The 20,997-nt window shown below is 51.1% G+C and overlaps 1 protein-coding gene across 2 annotated transcripts in view; it reads left to right on the plus strand.

The window, feature by feature from the left end:
* The first annotated feature begins 5,306 nt into the window (after nucleotides 1–5,306).
* Nucleotides 5,307–20,997, plus strand: part of LOC128822971 (zinc finger protein OZF-like) — a 130,837-nt gene continuing 115,146 nt past the window's right edge. For both annotated transcript variants that reach the window (XR_008441632.1, XM_054004895.1), the window contains exons 1-3: nucleotides 5,307–5,366; nucleotides 12,658–12,746; nucleotides 13,439–13,565. Coding sequence is in view for 1 of the 2 variants with exons in the window: in XM_054004895.1 (XP_053860870.1) it covers nucleotides 12,666–12,746; nucleotides 13,439–13,565 (208 nt within the window). In the remaining variant the exon portion in view is untranslated. The remainder of the gene's footprint in view (nucleotides 5,367–12,657; nucleotides 12,747–13,438; nucleotides 13,566–20,997) is intronic.

Below are 20,997 nucleotides of genomic sequence, written 5' to 3' on the forward strand. Positions count from 1 at the left end.
AGCACCTGCAAAGTCAGTCCCAACTAAAATTGCAGACAGGGGCATGTTCCTACTGCTCTCTATCCTGTGTGCTGCCACGTCTGCGCAAGGCTTATTTTCCAGTGGATTTATAACTATCTGGTACCGTGAGAAATTCAGCCGTTGTTCCAGTCCTGGTGCACTGGGACACCTTTGTATTTTTCAGAGTAGCAGCCGTGTTAGTCTGTAGACGCAAAACAAACAGGGGTATTTGTGGCACTTTAGAGACGAACCAATTTGTTTGAGCATAAGCTTTCGTGGGCTAAAACCCACTTCATCGGACGCATAGAATGGAACATACAGTAAGGAGATATATATACACACATACAGAGAACATGAAAAGGTGGGAATTGCCCCACCGACTCTAAGAGGCTAATTAATTAAGATGAGCAATTATCAGCAGGAGGGAAAAAAACGTTTGTAGTGATAATCAAGATGGCCCATTCCAGACAGTTGACAAGAAGGTGCGAGGATACTTAACATGGGGAAATAGATTAAATTTGTGTAATGACCCAGCCACTCCTAGTCTCTATTCAAGCTCAAATTAATAGTATCTAGTTTGCAAATTAATTCGATTCACGAAAGTTTATGCTCAAATAAATTTGTTAGTCTCCAAGGTGCCACCAGTGCTGCCGTTCTTTGTATTTTTATGTTAGATTTTGCAGGCAAGCAGAGGTGAAATCAGACTCCTGAAAGGGGTACAGGGTAGGGAAGTCAGCTCTCCCGTCAAGGGTGACTTACCGAGCTGCAAAAGGAAACTCGGTTCCGGAAATGTTCTGCATACACACACCCCATGCACGTTGTTAGTGTTTAAAAGAGTCATTTCTCCGTTTATACTGGAGCTCGGCTGGTCTCAGTGGTGGCAGATGACAGAACAAGGAGCAATGGTCTCAAGTTGCAGTGGGGGAGGTCTAGGTTGGATATTAGGAAACACTATTTCACAAGGAAGGTGGTGAAGCACTGGGATGGGTTCCTTAGGGAGGTGGTGGAATCTCCTTCCTTAGAGATTTTTAAGGTCAGGCTTGACAAAGCCCTGGCTGGGATGATTTAGTTGGGGATTGGTCCTGCTTTGAGCAGGGGGTTGGACTAGATGACCTCCTGAGGTCCCTTCCAACTCTGAGTCTATACATCTGCAGAAAGCCTCCTCGCAGTTCCCAGATCTGGCTTATCTGCTCTTCTGAGTCCCTGCATTGGGACTCCAGTGTGAATGGAGTGGTGCTCCTTTTATTTGCTTTTTAAAAATGTTTTTTTTATTACTCTTAGCATTTCCTCATTTACCTGTGTTAACATTGTGCAGATGGATGTCACTATGGTATTGAATTGATATGTTAATAGCCAATAATCACTGAACATATTAATATTTGCTACTTTTAGCAACCACAGCTCAGTGTTTCTAGTATAATGTTTCCTATGTTTTTATTAAAAAGAACGGGAGTACTTGCGGATACAGACTAACATGGCTGCTACTCTGAAACCTATGTTTTTATTGTGATTTTGTAATTTGCAATATTTCATTCAAAGTTTTTGTTCATATATGTTTATTCTTTTGGTACATGTGATTTCAAGGCTGACCGATTTTCAAGGCTGATGTCAAAACTAGGTCTGCCAATTACTCGCAGTTAACGCAAGTGATTAATGCAAAACAAATGAACTAGATTACAAAAAAATATTTGTGATTCATTGCAGTTTGAATCGCACTGTTAAACAATAATAGAAGACCAATTTAAATGTATTATAAATATTTTGGATGCGTTTCTACATTTTGAAATATATCAATTTCCGTTATAACTCAATACAACGTGGACAGTGCTCACTTGATATTTTTATTACAAATATTTGCACGGTAAAAAAGATAAACAAAAGAAATAGTATTTTTGAATTCACCTCATACAAGTCCTATGGTGCAATCTCTTTATCATGAAAGTGCAACTTAAAAATTGTTTGTCTGAGTGATTGGCTGAACAAGAAGTAGGACTGATTGGACTTCTAGGCTCTAAAGTTTTACAATGTTTTATTTTTGAATGCAGTTTTTTTTTTTTACATAATTCTACATTTGTAAGTTCAACTTTCATGATAAAGAGATTGCACTACAGTACTTGTATTAGGTGAATTCAAAAATACCATTTCTTTTGTTTTTTACAGTGCAAATATTTCTAATAAAAAAAGTGAGCACTGTACACTCTGTATTCTGTGTTGTAACTGAAATCAATATATTTGAAAAAGTAGAAAACCTCCAAAAATATTTAAATAGATGGTATTCTATTATTGTTTAACAGCGCAATTGATCATGCAATTAATCATGATTATTTTTTTTAATCGCTTGACAGCCCTAGTTCTTTGCCATTTTGTTCCTGAGCCTTTATGGTGCACTAGGACGAGATCCACAAAAGTATTTAGGATTCTAATTTCTATTGGTTTCCTTTGTGGATCTGGGCCTATGCTCATATTTTTGCTGTTACCTTTCCCAAAGAATCCCTATATCTAAAATGGCTCTATGATATTCCGTACTGTTTTGGACTCCCCCCTTGCCCCCATCGAAAATGTATTTTAAAAGCCTTATTTCTGTAAGTAATTCCCCCCCCCTCTTGCAAACACTGAAACACACGCTGTACTCTTCCATTTCCTCATTTGCTGCATAGCTCGATGCTGATTTTTCTACAGACTTGTTTACATTTCTAATTACATACTTGACGGTTGTAGCCTTTGATGTATGATACATAGTTTTGCTATGACCCAGCTCGGCCATGTTCTTCATACTGTGTACAAACCAGTAAACTTTTCAGTACACAAATCAACATGGATTTTTAAAACAGAATTATTTTGTTCCTCCTTTGCGTTGGTCACGTGGCGGGGCAGACTGTTGCATTCACCAATTTGACGTTTTGGTGAAACTAAAGTGTCTTGGCTCCCCTATGTTTTTGCAGTAGGATAGGTTAAGACATGTTAGTTACCCCCATAGCAAAACCACACATTGTGGCTAGCCACAGGTGACGTAAACCCTCCATTTTACTAACGGGGCGCTCCTTGGAAAATGTAACTTGCAAACCCAGCATTGTCTCTTGCAGCTTTCTTACATTAGTTATGATTGATTCAATTGTGATATCCACAAAGGTGTGAGGACCCAATCTGATAGGCTGCAGCAAAGAGGTTGTCAGCTCACTTCTAGCTCTGAGAGGTGTCTCTGCCCTCATGCAAAGGGCAGGGCAATCACTGGCCAGAAACATCCAGAAGTAAGGGGGTTGCCATTATCAGACACTCTCTGTGTTTGATGCCCTAGAGGCAGTTTTCATTGTGGGCGATCCACCTGGCAGGCCACTCCCTGTTACCTCACCTGATAGCTGAGCCAGTCAGGCCCCAAGGTGGGAAATGTTTAGACAGGGGCGGCTTTAGGCCGATTCAGCCGATTCGGCTGAATTGGGCCCCGCGCCAAGAGGGCCCCGCGCTGCAGCTCTCCACCCCGCCCTCAGCTCACTTCCCCCTCCTCCCCTGAACGCTCCACCCCCTCCCCTGCTTCCCGCGAATCAGAGATTCGCGGGAAGTCTGAAAAGAAGCAGGGGCGGGCAGGCAGCACCAGGTAAGCTGGGGTGGTGGGGGCGCGAGAAGGGCTCCGGGGAGGCGCGGCCCAGCTTGGCTCCAGCCCGGCCCCCGCGGCGCGGTGTGGCTCGGGTCCGGCTCGGCCCCCGCGGCGCGGCCCGGGTCGGCTCCGGACCGGTCCCCGCGGCGCAGCTCCGGCCCAGCCCGGTCCCCGTGGTGCAGCTCCAGCCTGGCCCCGGCGGCACAGCTCTGGCCCGGCCCCGGCCCGGCCCCCGCGACGCGGCTCCGGCACGGCCCCGGCCCAGTCCCCCGGCACGGCTCCGGCACGGCCCCGGCCCGGTCCCCGCGGCGCGGCTCCGGCAGTGTGACAGTGTTATCTGCAACAGAGGACATAGCAAACCAAGTGACTGATGGGAGGGGCGGGAGACAGCAAGGAACAGCGGCCGGCGGGGCGCCTGCCAGAGCAAGTGCTCAGATGGGCACAGTAAAGGAGATTTTGGTGGTAGGACTCAAGAACATGAGGCAGAAGACACTGCCCCACACACTCTAGGGTGGCCGTCCTGCTCACAGTTTTATGATTATGAATCCGCTTGTGGCATTGTCGGCTGACTTCCCTCCTTTCATTAAACATTTCTTTTCTACACTCAGACTCTGTGCTTGCGAAAGAGGAACTACTGCCTCTTAGAGGCACCCAGGGGTGCTGTGTAATTCCCCCAGGTTACTGGGTGGGGGCTCAAGCCGGTTCTGTGTTGTATTGTTTACAAGGAACCCCGAGATATTGAACTCAGCCCTGGATACTGCCGGCTCCACATGGCAGAAAGTTTACACTGGCACTACCCTCCTGCACGCCGTTCTCCCCTAATCTCTGCCACCTCCCATATTATGTTCCCATAATATAAGAACTAGGGGCCACCAAATGAAATTAATGGGCAGCAGGTTTAAAACAAATCAAAGGAAGTTCTTCTTCACACAGCGCACAGTCAACCTGTGGAACTCCTTGCCTGAGGAGGTTGTGAAGGCTAGGACTGTAACAGGGTTTAAAAGAGAACTGGATACATTCATGGAGGTTAAGTCCATTAATGGCTATTAGCCAGGATGGGTAAGGAATGGTGTCCCTAGCCTCTGTTTGTCAGAGGGTGGAGATGGATGGCAGGAGAGAGATCACTTGATCATTGCCTGTTAGGTTCACTCCCTCTGGGGCATCTGGCATTGGCCACTGTCGGTGGACAGGATACTGGGCTGGATGGACCTTTGGTCTGACCCAGTACGGCCGCTCTTATGTTCTTCCTCATGGCCTGAGCCCCCCGTGCCCCCTCCCCATGCAGCGCCCCCCACCCCCCAGACACTCCTACCTCTCTTCCCCCCTGTTCCTCCCAGCTCCAACCCTGACTCCTGGACTTTGCCATCCACCCCAGACAGGCCTCTGTTCCCCTCCCACACTGCCCCCCTGCATTCCCCTGATACTCCAGCTGGGCTCCCCCGACACCCCCACTGCTCGCCAGCAGACCCTGTCTGCCCCCCAGATTCTGCCCCCATGCCTCCCCCCACACACCCCGGTGTAAAACTGCGCTCTGCTGATATGTGTCAGGGCCTGCAGGCTGGGGAGACGGGGAGGGCTGGTGGGGATAGAGGGAAGGGGCCCCCACCTCTGCCCCCCCAAAAGGGCCCCCAGTTCTAGCACAGACCCCCCCCCAAGTCACCAGCCTCAGATAAAAGGGACGTTCTCTCCCCCACAGGATGTAAGGGGTGCGTCCCCCATCTGGTGCTGGTGCCCCACAGCGATCTCAGGGGCCGACGACTGCACCTGGATGTGGGTATGGACCTGCTGGTGGCGGGTGGGGGGTGGATACAGGGATATCTTAGATGCCCCAAGGAGACCAAGCGGGGGCATCTGGAGTCTCTGCCCCCAATCATGCTACAATGGACCTAGAGAGAACCCCGGCCGCTCCCCACCCCCCCAATCTGCCCTGGCCCTTCGGCCCCCCCTCTTCCCTGGTCACGCCCCACCACCCCAATCTTCCCTGGCCCTACCGCCCCCTCTGCCCCCCATTCTTCCCTGGCGGCACCCCATCCCCCCAATATGCCCTGGCTCTATGCCACCCCCATTCTTCCCTGGCTGCACCCCACCCCCCAATCTGCCCTGGTCTAGGGCCCACCCTGCCCCCCATTCTTCCCCGGCTGCGCCCCACCCTCCAATTTGCCCTGGTCTAGGTCTGGCCCCTGCCCCCCATTCTGCCATGGCCGTGCCCCACCCCCAAATCTGCCCCGGTCTAGGTCTGGCCCTGGCTCCCCAAGAGGGCACCCAGGACCCCGGCCAGCCCGCTACACAAGGGACCGAGGGGCCGGTCAGGCCCCCAGGGATACCAGGTGCTATACGCCAGCCCGTACTGGCCCAGCCTGACCCTGTTGGTGCCCCACTGGCAAAGCAGGGCCAGCGCTAGCCCTCGCGGCAGGGTGGCCGGCCCTGCGCTCGCCCAATGGCCCAGACAGCGGCGGTAGGGCCAGGGTTGGTGCCCTGCGCCTGGAGCTCCCCTGGCAGCTGCACCCGCGTCTTCATCACCATCACCCGAGCTGCCGCTGCAGCCCGCAAGCCTGCAGCCCATGGCCCGGGATGCTGGGGTGTGGATCAGAGGCGCAAGAGATTGGGATTTTAGGGGGGCTGGGGAAAGCAGAAAGATGGGGGAAGTCAAGGAGGCAATGGGGGGAGGCGGGGTAGTAAGGGATTGGGGGGACCTTTCGGGGGGGTGGGGAGATATTAGGGGTGGCGGGCACTCTGGGGGGGTGGATGAAGCAAGAGATCAGGAAGAGCAGGGTGGGGCGGGGGGGAAGATCAGGGATTTGGAGAAGGGGAGGGTGGAGACTGGGGGAGCTGGGGGCAGGGGGAACCAGTCTGTTGGGTGGTTGGATGTGGAGGTCGGTAAGGGACCTGAGGGAGATCAGGGTGCTATGGGGGGGTCCCTTTGGCGCTTGGTGCAGCTGGTAATGGAGGGGTGTGGGGGGAGGGAGGGTCTCTGGGCACACTGACCTGGGAGGGCTCTGGCCATGGGGGTGGGATCTCAGCAGGAGCAGGGATCTGGGGGCTGGGTCAGGGGGTCCCAGACAGGCAGTGGGGGAGTGAGTTTCCAGTGGGGCACCCCTGACTGGTGAAGTGTGTGTGGCGGGGCTGGCCGCTGGTAGGGGTCTCCCTTTGGGGGTCCTAGGCAGGTGGTGGGGGGTACCAGGAAGGTGGAGTGGTGGGATTCTGGGGGGGGTGGTGGTCCCTGGCCTGTGATGGGGGTCCTAGTGGTGGGCCTGGGGGGCTCATGGGGGGAGTGTCTGAGGAGAGTCTCGGGGCAGGCCCGGGGGGTGTCTGGGGGCTGTGTCCCTGCAGGCAGCGGGGGTCTCTGGCCAGGAAGGTGTTGGGGGGTTCCTGGCTGAGGGGGGCTGGATCCTGGGGGGGTGTCTGGGGTTCCCTGAGCGGTGGCTGCTCCCAGCCACACTCCTCACCCGTCAGCTGGTGCTGGACTCTCAACTCAGGTCAGGCAGGAGGGTTTCTCTGCCCACACCCCAAGACGGGAGGGTCCGAGCTGGACCTGTGGTGCCGCGAGCCTGGGGAACTCCCTGCCACTGGACCCTGCGAAGACTCAGCCACCTCGCCACAATAGGGATGTGGAAGAACCATGGTGGGAGAGATGGGAGGATGCCCCCCCCCTTGCTTCCCAGCTTTTCCCACAACCCCCTGAGAGGCATGTAATCAGCTTCAGGTTACCCCGGGGGAAACTGAGGCAGAGAAGGACAAAAATCCCCCAAGGTGAGACATAAAGGATTAGAACCCAGGCATCCGGGCTCCCAACCCCCACTCTAACCACTAGTCCCCACAGCCTTCCCAGAGCCAGGATAAAACCCAGGAGTGAGCCGGGGCCTATGCCCAATGGTGGCCCCTGGGTACCTCCCGTTGCAATAGACACAGGGTGGCTCATTCTTCTCCCCCCTCCGTGTGGGAGCAGGGAACGTGCCCACCCCCCCCTGCTCTAACCACTAGACCCCACTCCTCCCCTGGCCCCCGGGGATAGAAACCAGGCATCCTGAGCTGGGCTAGCTGGCACCAGTAACCACCTTGCCCCGCGGGACTGCCCCAGAGCCAAGACTCAGCCCTTTCCCAGCCCAAACCCAGGCACCCTAGCTCCCAGCACAGGACTTACAGGTCTGGGAGCCAGGACTCCTGGTTCTCTCCCCGGCTCTGGGAGGGGAGTGGGGTCTAGTGGTTAGAGGAGGGGGAGTTGGGAGCCAGGACTCCTGGGTTCTCTCCCTGGCTCCAGGAGGGGGGCGGGGGCATTAGAGCAGGGGGGGCTGGGAGCCAGGACTCCTGGGTTCTCTCCCCGGCTCTGGGAGGGGAGTGGGGGCTGGTAGGTTAGAGCAGGGGGGGCTGGGAGCCAGGACTCCTGCGTTTTCTCCCCAGCTCTGGGAGGGGAGTGGGGGCCGGTGGGTTAGAGCAGGGGGGGCTGGGAGCCAGGACTCCTGGGTTCTCTCCCCGGCTCTGGGAGGGGAGTGGTGGCTGGTGGGTTAGAGCAGGGGGGCTGGGGGCCAGGACGTCTGGGTTCTCTCCCCGGCTCTGGGAGGGGAGTGGGGGCGCTGGGGACCCAGGAGTCCGGGCTGCAGGGAGCGCTGCCGCCCGGGCTGGTATGCGCAGGGCACAGGAAGGGGGCGGGAGGAAGGAGGCAGGAGTCGGGGAGAACAAAGGACGGTGAGTAGATCGGGGGGGGGGGGCAGAGGCTGGGTCCGGGTGGGGGGGATGTTGAACTGTCTCTGGGCAGCAGGAAATTCCCGGGGGCTGGGGACGGAAACCGGAGTTGCGGGGGGTTAATTGGATCCGGTCCCTGTCTGTGCCACTTGCCTCCCCTCCCCCAATACAGCTTCTCTCCAGTTCTTCCCCGTGTCACACGTGGGTGTAAAACCCGGGGCGCCCCCCCAATTTCTCTCTTCCCCGATCCCTCCTGTTCTCCCCATAACCCTCCAAGGTCCCTTTACAACCCCCTCCCATGGGGGGTCCCCACCCATTGTACCTGCAGCCATTTGTCCTGGGCCCCGTGGGAAATTGTTGCCCTGAGTCGTTCCCCCAAAGGGGTCGGGGTCGGGGGGGCTGTTTGGGGGAGCCCTGAGACCTGGCTGCCTCTGGGGTGGGGGTGGGGGGTTGTTCTCTGCCAGGGCAGGGAAGGGGGAGCACGTGTCCCCCATGGGGCCGGCCCAGACCCCGTTACACAATCCCCCGAACTGCCCACACAGTCGCCCCCAGCCACCTGCCCATCCCCCACTGCTGCCCCCTTCCCTCATCCAGGGACCTTCTAGCTCCCCCTCCCCAGCTCCCCTCCCCAGCCCCCTTCAAATTGGTCCCCCCCAGGGCTCCCTGTGGCCCGTGTGAAGTGGGGGGGGGAACCGCCACTTTCTGTTTATGTATTGGACAGTCACATAAAATCCCTTCAAACTGTCCCCCTTTCCCCTCTCCTTATTTAATAGCGACATAAAATCCCCTCAAATACTGGTGTTTTTCTTTCATGTGATCAAATGGGGAGTTTGTGACCCATTTTCTCCACAAATCTCAAAGATTGATATAAAATATCCTAAAATTTTGCCCCACTTTCTCTCTAGTTGTCCATTACTAGTTTAATACACCCTGAGAATTTTCTGTCTCTCTAATGATAAAATAATAACAAAATCTCAGATTTAGCCTTTTTCTCAAATTCTCGAGCATGAATATAATTTTTTTTTTGCAAATGTCGCCCATTTCCTCTTTGTTCATTTATCAAATACTGATGTAAAACACACTCAGATTTTACCTCTTACAACAACTGACATAAAATCCCTCTGATTTTCCACTTTTCTCTCTAATTTGCAAAAATGGATCCCAAAATCCCTCACCTTTCCATCTTTTCTCTTTCATTTCTGAACATTGATCTCAAATCTCAGGTTTTCCCTCTGTCTATGTCATTATCAAATGTCAGTTAAAAATCCTCTTGGGTTTGGGGCTGTTCCCCATGTTCCTAAATCCCAACAACTTCTCCTTCCTTGGAGGGAACCTGTTGCCCTGAGTTGTTCTCCATCCTGGATGATGCAGGCAGTTAAATTTCCCAGTGATCATCTTCTCCCCTCTCCTTTGAGAATCATTTGTCCCTCCCCCCCCTTTATCTCTGTTAAAATGTTTGCCAATGAAAGAGACCAGCCACATCTCTAATACACGTCAAAGCCAGAGGCTTCCCCCTGTTTGGGGGATCAGTGGTTCCCAGCTGGTAACAGGAGAGTTGGCTGGACCCTTTTCGCTGCTTCAGCTGGCACGGGATGAGGAGGTCTCTCTGAGTGCAGCGTGGGTCCAGAAGTATCCCAAACCCCATGACAAATGGTCTCCATGAGGGGTTGCTTCCTGCAGTGCTAAGATGCAGCCACTTCTGGGATGGATCCATGGTGGTCATTATTTGCTAGTGACAGGGCATGGAAATTTCTTATCTATGTTGGCCCCTCTAGGCCTTCCCTTCTCCTGTTAAAGATGCACCCCCCAGGGCTCCCTTTGCCTGTGTGACTGGCCAGCAGAGACGCGTGGAAACTTTCTATCCACTTACCACTGTGAGGTGAAACCACCACCGATTTCTACTTCTCTTCCCTCTGGAAAACTGCAGGAACTTCATGTTCTGGAGGGAAAACTGTTGCCCCGAGTCCTTGTCCTAGATCAAGGGAGGTGGGAAGGGGGTTAGCACTGCCACACAGTGATCTGTTGAAGAGGATTATGGCCTCATCCTTTCTGAACTGTGCTTCTGGTGTCATGGAGACCAGTGTTAATCCAGAGTCACGACAAGGAAAGACAAGGAGTGACTCCAGATTAAGAGTGGGGCAAATGAGATCAGCACCAGTCCCTGTGGTGAGGTGGTTTCATTAGCTGCTCTCCCCACAGAGTTCTGGTTGTTGCTAAAGGAGGGAAGGTGGCTCAAATGCTCTGCCCCTCTGTTGTCAGTGCTTGGCTGTGTGTGTGCTCTCTGCGTGCTGCACCAGCTCTGGCCAGGTAGCCGGCACCACAAGCCTGGATCGAACTGCCCCTAAGGACCACAGACTTGGGTTGAGTGGCAAAGGCGCTTGGCCAGGTTTATTGTTAACGATGCACAGTTCTAATGCCCGGCAGATTCTATGGGGACACTAGCATATGGATGCCCGTTACAATGGACTTGGCTCAGTGAGTGGTGGGACTTTCCACCCCCTCTGTGACCCCTTTCTTCTACACTGATACAAACAAGTTCTGTATTACCCCTCTGACGTGGTTAGTTACCACCTTCACCTTGTGCTTGGTGCTTAGATCCAAACATCTCTATCCATCACCCTGTCCTGCCCTGATCTTTGGGAGGGGTCCGTGTGTCCCTGTATCATCTCTGGGGCGTGTGTTTATACCATAACTTTGTATCGGGGTGCTCTGATACTACCCCTCTGCTAGGTGTTTACGTGACTTCTTAGCGCCTGGGACTGCTTGTGTTTGTGCAACACCAGCCCTGTTCTTGCCAAGTTCATGGACCACACGGTGAACTTGCAAGTTGGCATCTGTTTCCTAACATGGCCTGACTTTTGCTCAGATCCTGACTCTTTGCTAAGTTTGCTTTATAGCAGCAGGGCCTTACTTTAGGCCTTATCCCAGGCCTCCTGTCTCAGACTCTCTCTTTTCTACTACACTGGGGACTAGCATGAAAGTGACTCTGTGCAAACAGCCCCTCCTCATTTCTCCTCCCATTAGCAATTGCCAGGAGTAAATCCAGCCATGGGAGAGCAAACAACCCAGGAATGGGACTTTTCCAGCCCGAGGGGCAGGGAGAGGGGACACAGGAAAGAGAGACTTAAAAGGAAAGTGGGAGAAAGAAGTGGGGAGAGAGATTTCCAGGACTGCCCAGACACATGTAACACAGCACCCCTGGGCAGAATCACTTTCCTGTGAACAAGATGAGGATGCGAGAGAGGAAAAGCCAGTTCCTAACTCCATATCCCCCAGCTGGGGTGTGGCTGCCCTGGGGTCAGTGTTAGAGGGAACCCTCAAAAGTGACTCCTTTGGTTCTGCTCTTTTCTAGCAGAGGCTTCGTTACTGGGAAAACGAGGAGTCCGGTGGCACCTTAAAGACAAACAGTTGTATTTGGGCATCAGCTTTCGTGGGCTAGAACCCACTTCATCAGATGCATGGGGTGGAAAATAGAGTAGGCAGGTATAAATACACAGCCCATGAAAAGATGGGAGTTACCCTCGTTAGCACTGACCCCCCAATTGGTAAGGCAATTCAATTAGGGTGGATGTGGCCCATTCCTAATAGTTAATAAGAAGGTCTGAGTATCAACAGAAGGGAAATTATTTTTTGTCGTGACCCAGCCACTCCCAGTCTTTATTCAGGCCTAATTTGATGGTGTCCAGTTTGCAAATTAATTCCAGTTTTGCAGTTTCTCATTGGAGTCTGTTTTTGAAGATTTTGTGTTGAAGAATGGCCACTTTTAAGTCTGTTATTGACTGTCCAGGGAAGTTGAAGTGTTCTCCTACTGGCTTTTGAATGTTATAATTCTTGATGTCTGATTTGCGTCCATTTATTCTTTTGCGTAGAGACTGTCCAGTTTGGCCAATGTACATGGCAGAGGAGTATTGCTGGCTCATGACTGCTCTTGGAAATGGGCCACATCCACCCTAATTGAATTGGCCTCGTTAGCACTGACCCACCACTTAGTACGGCACCTTCCATCTTTTCATGGGCTGTGTATTTATACCTCTCTACTGTATGTTCCACTCCACGCATCTGATGAAGTGGGTTCTAGCCCATGAAAGCTTCTGCTCAAATAAATTTGTTAGTCTCTAAGGTGCCACCGGACTCCTCATTGTTTTTGTGGCTACAGACTAACATGGCTGCCCCCTGATATTTGTTACTGGGGAGGCTTAAAAATGTGTCTGTGAGCATAGCCTGCAGGAGGGGCCAGGTCTACATTGTAAGAAAGAGATCAAGCATTTTCCGAGAATGGCAGAATCTAGGATGTCTCTGCAGGGAAAGGGCCTGGGGGAATCATGACATGAAATGAACTAAAGCCTGTTCTGAAACCTCCACAACCTCCCTTCTCGCCCTGCCAGGCTGCAGAATGACGCCCATGTTTCACTCCAGTTCATCCCAGCCTCCCTTGGGACAGGGAAGAGAAATGGCTGCAGAGGAGCTAGTTCAGGTAGGGATTATTGGGGGGGTTGCTGGTGGGTTCCTGCAGGAGGGAGAGGGGCAGCAAATACACAGGAGGTGGGAAGGTTTGTGCAGTCTGGTTTGGTGGTTGGAGCGGGGCAGGAAATACACAGGGTGGAGAAAGGGAGGAGGCCAGGGTGAAGTAAACCTGGTGGGAGTTGTTTAATAAGTGGCCTAGATTCTAGGAACAGACCCATGAGGTTGGAAGGTGGAAATGCCCTAATCTGTGGAACAGGAAACAATCCACCTGGATGGGGCTAGGAAAACTGACCAGACTCCCAATGTTGGAGCCTGACCCGACTAACCAGCGACTGCTGTGAGATATGAAGGGGGCACTCACCAGTCAGACTTAGTGGAGGTGCCCCTCCCTCATATCCAGCTCCTCACAACGAGGAGGGTGTTGGACTTCCTACCAGGGAGTTCTCCCTGGACTCTGCTAGGGGCTCCATCTCCTGTATCAGTCTGTGGCTAGTAGGGGTGTGATGGATCTGCTGGGAGAGACAAGTGGCTCTCTCTGTCCCCTCACCCTGGTGTATCCTGGATGCTCTGAGCAGGGTGGGGGTGGGATTCTGTTGATGGTGAGCCATCCAGAGCTTCCCTTTGATTGGCTCCTCTCCCCCACGAATAGTGGGGCTGTGAGTGGGGCAGCAGGTACTGAGTGTAGGACTCTTGCTCTTTCAGGGGCCGGTGGCCTTCGAGGAGGTGGCTGTGTATTTCACCAGGGAAGAATGGGCTCTGCTGGAGCCCGCTCAGAGAGCCCTCTACAGAGCCGTCATGCAGGAGAACTATGAGAATGTGACCTCGCTGGGTAAGGAGTCCCGTCCCCTCGGTTCTTAGAAGGGGAAATGAAGAGTTAAAGTTCACATCAGCCCCACAATACAACCTTAACTCTGCCCTGGCTCAGCAACACCCCGACATGCCAGTGACACACACGCTAGCACTCTGCCCTCCTCTGTTACACAACACTTCAGGAACAGAGCACAGGAGCAGAACAGCATAAAGTCTAATGCCTTCTCTTTGCTAAGACAAAACTTGGATTTAAGTCCAGCGTAATGAACAGAAGTTGCCTACCCCTGGCCGGCCCTCAAACACTGAGCCTGCTCCGCACAAACCAGCTCAGACTTGCAAAGAGATCTCACCCCCGAGGATTCCTTCTGAGCCACTGACTTCATTTACCCCTCATTGAGCCCTGGAGACCACTAGCACGTACGGCCCCCAGGCCGCTGCCAAGCTCCGTGACAAGAACGCCGCCCCCCCCCCCCTCCCGGTGCTTCTTCACAGACACAACCTACAACACTCAGCATGGAAATGAGGGATACTTGGTACTTGGTCCCCCAAGTTCCACACACACCTCTCTTCATATCACAGTCACAGCTCTGCCAAGTAATCCATCCACCATCCAATTACAGCTACAGCTGGCCCAGGGCACACAGCTGGGGGGCGTGCGGATAAACACAACACAACACATGTTCTTCGTCCTTCCTCGTATCTGTTCTAGATTCATAGATTTTTTTAAAGCCAGAAGGGGTGATTAGGTTATCTAGGCTGATCTCCTGTGTCACTCAGGCAATAGAATTTCATCCAGTTACTGCTGTACGGAGCTGAACACCTTGTGTGGGACTAAATCCTCTCCCAAAAAGGCATCCAGCCTTGACATGAGACTTCCTGAGATGGAGAATCTGCCACTTTCCTTGCTAGTTTCTTAACCTTTTCCCCAGCCTCACTGACCCATTCCCAGTGGTTAGTGCCAGCTGCAGGGTTCGTGAAGGAGCGGAGCCCCAGTTGCATTGCAGGTGTGGTTTGTACTTTAACTCTTCATTTCATAGTTATCAGAGATTTAAGAGCAGCTGCCATGCACATGCTGCAAGGCCAGGAGTCAGCACTTGGCAATTTGAACTCTGCATGAATGGCACGTGTGGGTATTTCATTACCTTGATTTTTTTTTTTAATGGCTCTGTGGCGGGCTTCTTACCTTGTCGACCCCTTAAGTCAGGGGGACGGGAGGTAACCCCGCCTCTCTTTGCCTAGGTCCATTTTCTAACCTCCCCCCCTCCCCCAGTAGTCAGCTCAGTGTGGCCCGATGGCCAGGGTCCGTCTGTTGCCTCTTCCCGAGTGGGGTAATGCAGCCTAGCGGCCAGAGTCGATTCAATGTGCCCCTAGGGCAGTGTGGCCTAATGGCCAGAGTCCACCTAATTCTCCTCCTCTAGTGGGATAGCACAGCCTAGCGGCCACAGTCAATACAGCCACTTTTGGAGGCAAATCAGGGGCCTAGTGGCTGGTGCCTGGGGGCCATCACAAGGGGGTGGCAGCCCCCGGTAGGGGGGGCCCGGGCCCACCCAACTCCACCGGGCCCCTACCCAGGGTCCTGACAGCGGCGGAGCCATCCTCCACGGGGTCAGCGGGGAATCCTACCGAAACACGCTGACCTCATAAGGGGTGGGAGGTACCACTCCCCCACCCTCCCTGGGTCACTTCCTCCCGGCTCTCTGACAGCAGCGGTCCATAGGGTATTGGGGTCTCCAGGATCCACAGGACCAGACACTCCCTGGGGTTCTGGTAGCAGCAGGTCTCTGGTACAGGTTTCGGGCTGCTCAGCTCTCGTAGGTAAAGGCTGTAATGGTTCCTGGGATGGAGCCCCTGCCGAGTGTCCTTCCTCCTCGGCAGTCTGCCCCGACTGAACAGCTCTGCAGGCTTTTATACCTGGTGGCACATGCCCAGCAGAGCCTCGGGGCGGGGCTTCGTCTGCTAGGAGGGAAGGATTAACCCCCTTCGTACCAGTACAGGGCCGATCCGCCCCATCACAGGTTCTTTTTTGTGTTTGCCACAATAACTGTGCCTACCTTAGAGCTTTTTCCGGCATCACTGTGTTGATTTTTTTCACACCCCTACCTGGTAGGACTATACTGGCAAAACTTTTAAGTACAGACCAGGCAAGAGTCTGCATGTGGATTTTAGGGCACTTTAAAATACTACTCTTGACTGAAACATTTTGGTATCCAAGGGCAAAACATCCAAGAAGCGTGTCTGCGAATGCAAGAAAAATGCACAACACACATTGTCTGAGAGGTCTGGCTCAATCTCAAATTCAAGTTCTGGTTCAATGGCCACAGCACATCCCCTTGGGCCAACTTTTTACAGTGACAGCAGCTTGCAGGAAACCTCTAGCAGTTAAAAGGGATTTAGTCTTGCAGCACATGTGCATTTCAATGTCATCGACTCACCAGTTTGGCTTGTGCTGCTCTGAAATTCCAAATTCTACAGTTATTGACTTTTTCAGTTCTGGCTCCCCGCAGAAGTAGTGGGTACGATGTATTAACTGAGTGACTGAGATAAGTCAGGGGACAAGGCGAACCATAGCCTGAGCCCCAGCTGTGTGCAAGGAAATGTTATAAGAACGAGACGATTTTGTAAGAGGACAGAAGATGCTAAAATATGGGTCGGATCTGATGAGAAACAGTCAAATGAAAAAAAGGCCCATTCAATTCCATCACGTAACGGCAGACAGCTAAAAAGTGACAGTGCTTATATACGAATGCTAGAAGTCTAAATAATAAGATGGGTGAACTAGAGTGCCTCGTATTAAATGAGGAGATTGATATAATAGGCATCACAGAAACTTGGTGGAATGAGGATAATCCACGGGACACAGTAATACACAGTGATGCGTCTGACGAAGTGGGTATTCGCCCACGAAAGCTTATGCTCCAACATGTCTGTTAGTCTATAAGGTGCCACAGGACTCTTTGTTGCTTTTTACAGATCCAGACTAACACAGCTACCCCTCTGATAAATAATACCGGGGTACAAAATATATCGGAAGGACAGAACAGGTCATGCTGTTGGGGAAGTGGCATTATATGTGAAAGAAAGCGTAGAATCAAATGAAGTAAAAAACTTAAATGAACCAAACTGTACCATAGAATCTCTATGGATAGTAATTCCATGCGCTAATAATAATATAGCAGTAGGGATATATTACCGACTACCTGACCAGGATGGTGATAGTGACTGTGAAATGCTCAGGGAGATTAGAGAGGCTAGAAAAATAAAAAACTCAATAATAATGGGGAATTTCAACTATCCCCATGTTGACTGGGTCCATGTCACCTCAGGACGGGATGCAGAGATAAAGTTTCTTGACACCTTAAATGACTGTTTCTTGGAGCAGCTGGTCCTGGAACCCACCAGAGGAGAGGCAATTCTTGATTTAGTCCTAAGCGGAGCACAGGATCTGGTCCAAGAGGTGAATGTAGCTGAACTGCTTGGTAATAGTGACCATAATATAATTAAATTTAATATCCATGTGGCGGGGAAAACACCACAGTGGCCCAACACTGTAGCATTTAATTTCAGAAAGGGGAACTACATAAAACTGAGGAAGTTAGTTAAACAGAAATTAAAGGGTACAGCGCAAAAAGTGAAATCCCTGCAAACTGCATGGAAACTTTTTAAAGACACCATAATAGAGGCTCAACTTAAATGTACACCCCAAATTCAAAAACGTAGTAAGAGAACCAAAAAAGACCCACCGTGGCTAAACAACAAAGTAAAAGAAGCAGTGAGAGGCAAAAAGGCATCCTTTAAAAAATGGAAGTTAAATCCTAGTGAGGAAAATAGAAAGGAGCATAAACTCTGGCAAACGAAGTGTAAAAATATAATTAGGAAGGCCAAAAAAAGAATTTGAGGAACAGCTAGCCAAAGACTCAAAAAGTAATAACGATTTTTTTTAAAGTACATCAGAAGCATGAAGCCTGCTAAACAACCAGTTGGGGCACTGGACGATTGAGATGCTAAAGAAGCACTCCAGGACGATATGGCCATTGCGGAGAAACTAAATGAATTCTTTGCATCAGTCTTCACAGCTGAGGATGTGAGGGGGATTCCCAAACCTGAGATATTCTGTTTAGGTGACAGATCTGAGGAACTGTCCCAGATTGAGGTGTCATTAGAGGAGGTTTTGGAAAAAATTGATAAACTAAACAGTAATAAGTCACCAGGACCAGATGGCATTCACCCAAGAGTTCTGAAGGAACTCAAATGTGAAATTGTAGAACTACTAACTGTAGTCTGTAACCTATCATTTACATCACGATGACTGGAGGATAACTAATGTGACACCAATTTTTAAAAAGGGCTCCAGAGATGATCCCAGCAATTACAGGCCTGTAAGCCTGACTTCAATACTAGGCAAACTGGTTGAAACTATAGTAAAGAACAAAATTGTCAGACACATAAATGAACATAATGTGTTGAGGAAGAGTCAATATGGTTTTTGTAAAGGGAAATCATGCCTCACCTGTTATATCCTTGGTGGCAACAGTTTTAGGAAGAAATCACTGGAGACACAGAGAGCTGTAAACCTTGGAGTAGCCATTTATTGCTACACACAGAACTAACCAACAGCCAGCCAAACAGGCTGGACTATCCCCTAATAATCTAACTCAGTTGCCATAGCAACACAAGATTCTATTACCACGACAACCAAATACACAACATATTCCTCCCCCCTTAATAAGAATGTCCCCAAAATAAAACAAACACTAACTAGACAAGGAGGGTAGAATGCCTCCATTCCTGGCTAAACCCTGGGGATTATTTTGCCCCGTAACCATGGGTTCGCCCTAGCTAAAGATCCAGCCGACGAGGAGGCCCTCTGTCTCTAGGTGGATTACGGCGGACTTCTGGTGTTGTTGCACCCGAAAGTGTCTTGGGCACGGGCCTGACAATGGGCTCAGGGTTCGTAGGGAGAATGGGTGAGGATGTGGTATCAGCTCGTGCCGGGCAGAGGGGTATCTCTGCCACCAGCAGTAATGGAGGGGAAAAGTCAGGAACAGTTGACTCTCGATTCAGTGTCTCACCGGAGGTGGTGAAGTCAGGCAACTCAACTGAAGATGTGTCCTGAGGACTGGTATGACTTGGCAGCAGCTGATCTACATGTCGCCGCCAGGTGAGATCCTCTGCAGTCCGGACTGTGTAGGAAACAGGTCCCGTTTGAGCGATGACAGTGGCAGGGACCCATTTAGCTCCAGAAGTATAATTCCGAGCCAAAACCGGCTGTCCCGGGCTAAAGGTTTGGTCTTTTGCTCTGGGTGCATGCCTGATGACTTGATCTTGCTGCTGACGTTGCACAATTTGTTGGGGTTCAGAAGGTTTCAGCAGATCAAAGCAAGTGCGCAGCTATCGTCCCATCATTAGAAAGGCCGGGGATGCCTTGGTCGTAGCATGAGGTGTGTTTCTGTAGGATAGTAAGAAGGTGTCCAGACGCTTTTGAATGGATAATTGTCCCCTTGCCAATTTCAAAGCTTGTTTCATTGTCTGCACAGATCTTTCAGCTAATCCATTGGTGGATGGATGATCTGGTGCTGAAGTGATGTGGTGTATCCCATTTGCCTTCATAAACTTTTGAAACTCCTGAGAGACGAACTGCGGTCTGTTGTTACTCACAAGTTGTTCTGGCAGACTGAAACGACTAAAGAGTTCTCGTAGTTTTTGGATAGTACTCTCTGCAGTAGTGGACTGCATTATAGAGACTTCTGGCCATTTAGAATGGGCATCTACCACCACCAAGAACATGGTTCCTTCAAGGGGGCCAGCGAAGTCAACGTGAATACGTTGCCACAGGTTTTCAGGCCAGTCCCATGGATGTAGGGGTGCCCACTGGGGTGCATTCCTCACACCCTGACATGACATACAAGCTCTTGCCTTCTCTTCAATAGCATGTCCAATCCAGGCCACCAAAAAAACTTTGTGCAATTTCCTTCATGCGCACTATTCCACAGTGACCGGAATGGAGCTGTTCTAACATCTGTGATCTCAGTGGTGGTGGCATAATGACACGTCTCCCCCACAACGAACAACCAGATTGGATTGATAACTCCGTCCTCCTGGACATGTAGGTAACGAGGTTGGGTGAGACCAGAGAGGTTCGTCGAGATGTTCCATACATTACCAGGTCCATAACCTGGGACAATACTGGGTCAACTCGAGTTGCCTTCTTTACCTGAATAGCGGTGATGGGTGTATTCTCTACCTGTTCAAAGTAAAAGATTTCCTTCTGGGCAATATCTCGACGCTTGACTGGCAAAGGCAGCCTTGAGAGACCATCCGCATTGCCGTGCAGAGTGGATTTCCGATATTTGATTTCTTATGTGTGCGCGGAAAGCAACAATGCCCTCCGTTGCATACAACTAGCGGCTAATGGAGGAATGCCTGTGTGGGGTCCAAAAATTGAAGTCAGGGGTCAATGGTCTGTGAGAAGAGTAAACTTCCCTCTGAACAAGTACTGATGAAACTTCCAAATTCCGAAAATGATTCCCAGTGCCTCACGTTCGATTTGGGCATAGTTAGTTTCTGCTTTGCTTAGAGTGCGTGAAGCAAAAGCAATAGGTCTCTCTTCTCCCGAAGGCATAATGTGTGACACGACTGCTCCCACTCCATAAGGGGACGCATTGCAGGCCAGCTGTAGGGGTAAGGATGGATCAAAGTGTGTCAGAACTTCAGAATTTAGCAATGAATCCTTAGCTTTGTTAAATGCAACATCACAGGCTTCAGTCCACTTCCAGGCCTTGTTCTGCCCAAGGAGTTTGTGAAGTGGTTTTAGCAGCGTGGCTAACTGTGAGATGAACTTTCCATAATAGTTCAATAGTCCTAGAAACGAGCACAGCTGGCTAACATTTCGAGAAGGGGGAGCCTCGACAATAGCCTGAACTTTGGCAGGGGCCTTATGAAGACCTGTAGCATCAATAATGTGTCCCAAATATTCAACAGAGGGCTGGAAGAATTCACACTTGTCTTTGCGGACTCGCAGTCCATACTCTTCCAGTCTTTGTAGGGTAGCCTCTAAATTCTTTAGGTGATCCTCCTCATTTCTTCCAGTGACCAGGATGTCATCCAGATAGCACTGGACTCCTGGCAAGCCACACAAGATCTGGTCCATAGCCCTCTGGAACAGGGCAGGAGCAGATGTTATTCCAAAGGGTAGGTGACAGTATCGATAAAGCCCCTTATGCATCACAATAGTCAACAGCTCTTGGGACTTTTCGTCAATGTGCATCTGTAAATACACTTGACTCAGATCAATCTTACTGAACTTTTGTCCCCCAGCCAGGCCTGCAAAGAGGTCATCAATGCTGGGAAGCGGGTATTGCTCTGCACATAACACTGGGTTGACAGTGACTTTAAAATCACGGCAAATCCGGAGGGAGCCATCTTTCTTCACTATTGGAACAATAGGAGTTGCC

The sequence above is a fragment of the Malaclemys terrapin genome, chromosome 15 (assembly GCF_027887155.1).
Source record: "Malaclemys terrapin pileata isolate rMalTer1 chromosome 15, rMalTer1.hap1, whole genome shotgun sequence".
Lineage (NCBI taxonomy): Eukaryota > Metazoa > Chordata > Testudines > Emydidae > Malaclemys > Malaclemys terrapin.